This window comes from Morone saxatilis, unplaced genomic scaffold (genome assembly GCF_004916995.1).
Source record: "Morone saxatilis isolate NCDOM2014 unplaced genomic scaffold, NCSU_SB_2.0 Contig7, whole genome shotgun sequence".
Classification (NCBI taxonomy): Eukaryota; Metazoa; Chordata; class Actinopteri; family Moronidae; genus Morone; species Morone saxatilis.
This window is the reverse complement of record NW_023340246.1, coordinates 1,304,452-1,311,727: the sequence shown is the minus strand read 5'-3', so window position 1 is coordinate 1,311,727 and position 7,276 is coordinate 1,304,452. Positions and strand designations below refer to the sequence as shown.

The following is a 7,276-nucleotide window of genomic DNA, read 5'->3' as shown; positions in this document are numbered from 1 at the left end:
TCACAAATCATGCTGTTAGGCCCCCGCCCCTTGTTTGAAGCACTAATCATGTAATTTAACGTCCCCATTTTGATTCAGACCTTTAGACCCGATTCAGATCTTTGTCTCATATCAACTGTCAACCATCTACTCTCTCAATGGGTCAATGAAGCATGCTTGAAATGTATATGAAATGTGACAGTCTAAATGCTATTTCATCCTTTAAGAATAAAACTGATAATTCATTACTTTTTATTTAGTTTTTTTAATCATGAAATGGTCAAAAAGGAATTTACTATAATAAAAATAAATAAAACAAATTGGTGTCAAATTATCTCTTAATTGTAACGTGTAATTTATTTTTATTTTCAAAAATGATGCCAATAAGGTTGGCCTATGCAGTAACACTGTGCAGTTATCTGTGATTGTGGAGTTTTCTAGAAATGAGTGACAATCTTGCGCACAGGTTTGAAGAAAATGACAATAAAATTATTTAAATAGGTCGATGTGGACTGGAACCTGATGAAGAAAAACTGTACGGTCAGGTATTCACTCACTTTCAAAAAATAAAGTCCATACTCCATAGACCACATGCTTAAATTTGTGTAATGTTAAAATATTTTTGCAGGGAACAAAAGATCAGTTCGAACCATCAGTATGAGCTTATGGCCTAGGGGTGATCACTGTAGAAACTCAACCAGTCCAACAAACCAAACATAGAATCAAATGATTGTTTTACACACAAACCTGACCCGTAAACTCAGAGGCTGTTTTTTAACCCGTGTGAATGATAAACAGATCGCTGTACACTCTGTGCTTAGTGTGCATGTACGTTACACAGCTGTGCATGTCTTTGTGCCCAGAGGAGAGCTGCACATCTATTATGCAGCAGCCGTTAGGAGGAAAGCATTACAGCAGGAGAATGTCCTGTCACATCAACTGGTGGCCTCTCTCTCTCTCTCACACACACACACACGGAAATTGTGTTTAGCTGCTTGATGCAGAAGGAGGCATATTAAGAATTGCACTCTTAAGAACAAAGAGAATGATGGAGTCACTGAAGTCAACACTGTTTTTCACTGAAGCTGCAGAGAAATTATATTCTGTGCCACTATTCATTGTATTGTATTTTGAAGAGACTGGAGGGAGATGTAAAATTAAGGTTTATTTTCATCCTCTAAATTTTATATTCATATAAAAATGCACTTCAAATCTATGTTACAAGGGTACAAATCATAAGTAATGCTTAACTAATACATGGCTCATGATGATTTAAACACCACTAACAAACAATAAAGTCACTATGACTTTTTGTGATTAGTTCACACTAAATAGATCATCATGTTACTTCATGCATTAATTGGTGTGCAACCAGTTAAATTGATTCGTGTTACATAAAGATTTATTTCAGCATTTTCTCAGCCTTTTTTATACTAAGTGTAATTTCAAAAAACAATTAATGTTCCACCCACTATGTTGTAAATGTGTCAGAAATACCATTTGATATATTCTCAAAAAAAACATGAGGGTATTTTTAAATCAGAGAGGCTAAGAAAGTGCATGGTCCTTAAAAATAAAATGTATTTAAGAAGAATCCAACTAATTAGTAGACTGCATGGTTTTGCCCAAAACTGCATGGAATTTTTTTGAGGTCAGATGTCAAGGAATCTCTTTGAAAGTGACCATGCCAGTTTTTCTATAGCCAAAATTTAACAAACTTTAATAAACATGTAGTGTTATTTAACCCCAACATGCTATCATGACATGGTTGATACCATGGATGCGTTAGGTCATCTAGTTTCATACCTTTAAAACTGGACTGGGTACAGAAGTAAAGTGGAGGTCATCCATGGGACACTGCTGAGCATGTGACTGTAAAAATACAGCTGTCCATGGGGGAGTCAGCCAGCACACAGTCAGAATCAATAGTTGTAGCAGTGTGTCAATAAACCCATACAGTCACTCTGCTGCTGCTACTGTAGCTCTCAATCACTCCCACATCTGAATTTTTAAATGAACACAGATGCCAGAAATAGGAAGAGGCTCTGTAAAGCACACAGCAGGGGGGATGTCTGACAAAGACCCCCTCTACTCCTGCTATAATAATCCTATTGGCCGAGCAACACTGGGCCGAAGCCCAACAGCAAACATGACACCGGCAGCTGGAGATCATCATGTCTGACCACTTTTTACAGTCTCATTTACAGGTGAGATATGATCTAAAATGTCAGTCTCTTACACACTTCACCAAAACACAGCACAACAAACTTCTTACCATTTTATTTCCTTATAATCACCTCAAGACCCTTCTTGTTTATTGTGTGACCCCTTGGATCGGCCCCAACCCCCAGTTTGGTAACCACTTGTCTACAGCAGCTGTATGCTCACTTTTCAATGATGCTAACAAGGGCTGCAAAATCATTGCGATTATTTTGACAGATATTGCAACTGAAATGTGATTACTAGCAATGGTCATTTTTGCATCACAAATTTTCCCTGAAAAAAAAACCTAAACTTAAAACAACCAAACATGTTACCAAACAAACATGTTTTCTAACATCTGGAGAACAAGATTCGCAGGCCAATAATATTTTGATTTACTGTGCAGCTCTAATTAGGGCAGCACAGTTAATTGAACTATTATTCAAATAAAGGTAAAATGTGTGACAAACAGCATTAGAATGAAGCTCTGCAGAGATGCCTTGGTTTATAATTCTGTTTTTCTGGTGTAAGAAAACATGTTTGATTCGTACAGACCGCAACAATCATCATCGCGATTTTAACAGTTTTCTAGTGAAAATGTAATTTGTGATGCAAAAATGATCATTCCCACTGTAATCGTGAATCATATTGCAATTGTAGTATCTTTCAAAATAATGTGACATTTTTCCCATATGGTGCAGCCCTAGCCCCGATGCTAATAATAATAAGAATAACAACAGTCAGAAACAATTAGAAGCAGCCTCTGTGAGCAACCCACCAGGAACGGATCTAGAGGAATGACACGGGGTGGTTGCTACCCCTAAATATGCCTTTTCACCCCAATTCAGTGTCAACTGCTGTCAAATTTAACACATTTGATACTAAATTAAAAAATAACATGTTAAAAAATTATATTATGGCCACATTTAGACTTTAGTGATAGTCTGAAGTTCAATGAAAAAAGACAAATAGAAAAATAGTCTGAAGATTTGGAAATTAAACAATGTATTGATTTATAATGCCACCTTTAGATATTTATATTCAAGGCTTTAATTAATGTGCCACAATAATGTTTTTGAGCTCAAATATATATTATTATATATTCATTTTCCAAGCAAATATTGATGTGATGTATGTGATTGTTTGTGATTAAATCTGCATATATTTCTGACACCCCTTAAAGTCCCCATGCCACCCTCTCCCATAAATATTTCTCTAGATCCGCACCTGCAACCCGCACAGTTCTTTAATAAAAACAATCCTGAAACGATCAGCGACGTTGCTGCTGGTGAAAAAAAAAATTAAATAATTATTGAACTGTTGTTTTTTTTTGCACACTAATATTTGTCTTCCCTTACTGTACCCTGCTTAATTATTATTATTCGTTATTATGCATTGTGTTGTTATTATTTCCTATTTTTAGAAAATGATATAGGGAATATAAGGGGGTAGTAATTTGTTGAATTTGAAAATAGATAAAAAATGATTTCATGAAGACAGAAAGAAAGGATGAAAGAAAGACTCACATGATCCGCGAGGTTGGTGGAGGATCCCGAGAGGTCGTCGAAGTCCGACTTGCAGACGTCTCGCTCTTCTATGACCAGGTCGATAGGCATTTTGCCCTTCAGGCAGCTGATGTACCGGTGGCAGAAGTTGTCACACAGCTCGTGGACCTGCGAAATAATACGCGTCTGGCATTCAGATTCTCCCACAGAATAATAAAACACTTCGTCAAAGGTGTGAATCAGAGAAAATAAGTTACCTTCTCTAATTCCAGGAGATGGAATCGAAGAACTTGAATCGCTTGAATCATCTGAAAAACAGTTTTTGGGGATTGGGATATTATGTATAATAAAAAGAGAAGTCATGGTTTTATAGAGTGCCATAATATTGCTACATGTGTGCATTTGCTAATTACCAACATAATACCAATATTATTTGTCTTTCATTGTATGTAATAAAAACGCTGGGAGCATGAAATGAAGTGCTCACCAAGTTATCTAGCTCCGGGTTGGAAGAAAATAAAGGTTTCTCTGCGCGGATCTAAAGAGGTAGAGAAAAAGAGAGGCGTCAGCTGCAAGCGGATTTCTTTTAAACAAAAATAGAATAAAGACAGCAAATTAGGCAGTTTTCAACAATTCATTATACTGACTAAATTATTACCCAAACAGTTATTTGATTTCATTTCTTTCCACAAAATTAAGCGTTTGAGTTCTGGCTGAATATCACTTTCCTTCTCATTCATCATCCACCTGTGCGCACCTACCTGCTTGGCAAACACGGCTATGTCTTCATTGAACGAGTCGGAGGAGCAGACGTCACCTCCCGCCACCCCGGGCTCTCTGGGCGTGCAGGTCGCCAGCTCGCACTTCTCGAACACCAGAGCCAGCAGCGGGAATAAAGGGTGGCTGCAACACACACACACACAGCGAGGCCCGGTTGATTCTGCAGCCATTGTTTAGGCCCGTATGAACTATCGCCTAGTCGCGCGTGAAAGCAGCGGCAGATAACATTTCACATTAACAGTGCGTAACAAAGGAAAGCTAATATTTGTTTATTCCTCCTTAATGCGATGGAGGAAATGCGCCGCTGCAGTGATATTATTTCATTGGTTTTCCATGCAAACAACTTGTTCAGAGAATAGTAGTAATCCTCATTAATAATTTGCGTAATTCTCTCTTGTTTCAAGCAGCAGAAATGCATCGAAAATGACATCTCATGAGCAGAAAATATGATTAGTTATATATTATGTGAAATATCTGTATGTGAAATATCTGCATTTTTAAATAGGAACCAAATATTTGTGTGCACAGTAATATTCTTATTATATCCACACCCGTAGATCTGGTCCTTGTCCCTCTTCAGTGCGTCGTTGACGGCACTGCCCATGCTGGTAGGCATGATGTTGTGCGGCGCGTGGGCTCCGTAGTGCTGCGTCGGGTGCGGGGGTGGCCCGTGGTTCAGGTGGTGGACCTGGGGCAAGGGCCGGGGGGCGTGCGGGTCTCCGTACATGGAGGTGGGGACTCCGACTCCGTCCATCGCGCCGCCGTAATGAGCCAGCTCATCGTACTAGGGTTTAAGTTGGAGATGACATTTAGGGCAGGGAAAAAACAAACTTTACCCGGGACAGTTATATTCCTATAATGTGTTTATTGTATTGGTAATACAGGCATTACTGTAAAGAGTGTAAACATTTATATAAGATTACAGAAACACTTCTCAGTCTCAATTCTCAGTCCACCTCATATTTTCCTGCATGCATTTACCTGAAGTTAATCACTTGAATCCGCCTTAAGGATGTAAAATGATCTATGCTGAAAATGAATAATCCTGTGCAAACCATTTCAATTATGAAAATTCAAAAATTATCTGTCAAATCAGACGTACCCTTTGCGCCATCTCCGTGCGCAAACTTCAGACGCGTAAAGAGAAGTTTGGTGCTGATGTAAAATCGACGACTTTTAAATCCAACAGGGAATTATAATCCTGGCCTGTTCTTTGGCACGGAGCAAGTAAATAATGATCAAAATCAATGCGAAGTGAACAAAAACCGCATCTGTCCTCGCGTATCCAAAGTGCCAAAACGCGCACTGGCAACCGGCAAACTGGCTTCCCGCGGGTCTTCAGCAAAGGGGATTAGTGATAATATGTCAGATGTGAGTGTTTGATGTTAGTTCCGAGTTGTTCCTTTCACAGGAATGCGCTCCGCGGCTTTAAGTCCTCTGCTGCTCTCAGTGTGCCCTCCTGTCCATGTCTCTGCGCGCCGACACGCTCACTGTCCGCACGTCGGCCAGAGAGCCGCTTATAGGAGATCTGTGATCTGCGGGACACGCTGATGACGGAACGTGGAGGAGTGGGAAGGGTGAGACCAGCCCATGCCTACTGACAAGGTGCTGTGTCTTTAAACGCTGTCTTCCGGTGATTACTTTCAAAATAAACCCGGACCACTAAACCTGTATTGATCCCGTAAAAAGGGGTCGTAAAATTTAAATTCTATATATCATATTATACATCTAACGTGTAAACATGTTACAGGGCGATAGTAAGAAAAATGTGGTGAAATTTAAAAAAAGAATAAAAGGAGAGACAAAATAATGTAGACTGTTACTTTACAGTTGGAAGCTTGTGTCAGGGTTGTTTTGGGGCCCTAAGTGCACCCCTACCCCCTTTAACATTTAAGGTAGATAAGTGCATTTATGTTTGAGCAGTGTGCAAAGTGAAAATGTGCAGATAAATAGACAAACTGATCTTTAAGTTAACTTTAACTCTGCATTTTAAATAGGACACTGTCTGGATTTAGCGTATTTCTACACTTAATAAACATGCAGCGTTGTCTTCCTGTCTATATGAGATGATATGATTCCAATAAACACTTGACTTTGGACAAGAAATAAATTATAAACAAAGAACTAAACTTGGAATTCTTATATTCTTGTTTGAGGCTCCCTGCAGACTGCATATTTCTTTGAACAGTCACTGAGATTAAACATCACCTCCAGTCTCATGTATTAAAGCTCCAGTGTGTAATGTTTAGGAGGATCTGTTGTCAGAAATGGAATATAATATTCATAGGTGTGTGGGTGATGTTTTCATTAGTGTATAATCAGCATTTTTTTAACCAAAAACTGTCTCTAGAAAGAGCCTCCTGTATGCTAGGAACAGCAAGGAGGGTGAGGCGAAGGTGTTGCAACTACACCACTAAATGTCATGTTTGTTTTTACACAACATTTTTAATTTCCACATTAAAATCCTTAAAAAGTCATCTACTCCTTCTACCTCATTAAACATTCCAGAATCTCTGAATATGCAAATGTTGTTCATTTGTAAAGTTTTCCAGCTGGACACAATATGTCTCCTACTTCACTGTTAAGTCCATTCTCAGTGGATGTGCAGTGGTGGCTTTAAGTTTCTACATCACACTGTGCAAGAAGCATACTGGACCAGGACTGACTTTTGTCATGTTACAAATCATGTTGGTAGGCCCCACTCCTTAAAATCAGATTTTCAGTGAGCACAGAGAAACTTTCCACTTTCAGCAGATGAATGTGAAAACATCCTTCTAGTGTCAAACTCTGCACATACAGCATTCAAACAG

General features: G+C 38.8%; 1 protein-coding gene across 5 annotated transcripts in view; it reads right to left on the bottom strand.

The window, feature by feature from the left end:
• meis2b (Meis homeobox 2b) overlaps positions 1–5,580 on the bottom strand; it is a 22,238-nt gene extending 16,658 nt beyond the window's left edge. For 2 of the 5 annotated variants that reach the window (XM_035678897.1, XM_035678898.1), the window contains exons 1-6: positions 5,569–5,580; positions 5,018–5,250; positions 4,448–4,589; positions 4,174–4,224; positions 3,944–3,994; positions 3,708–3,854 (exon numbers count right to left, since the gene is read on the bottom strand). In XM_035678897.1, coding sequence (XP_035534790.1) covers positions 3,708–3,854; positions 3,944–3,994; positions 4,174–4,224; positions 4,448–4,589; positions 5,018–5,250; positions 5,569–5,580 — 636 coding nt within the window. The remainder of the gene's footprint in view (positions 1–3,707; positions 3,855–3,943; positions 3,995–4,173; positions 4,225–4,447; positions 4,590–5,017; positions 5,251–5,568) is intronic. The other 3 variants (XM_035678900.1, XM_035678901.1, XM_035678899.1) reach the window with 3 other exon arrangements.
• Positions 5,581–7,276: the final 1,696 nt, after the last annotated feature.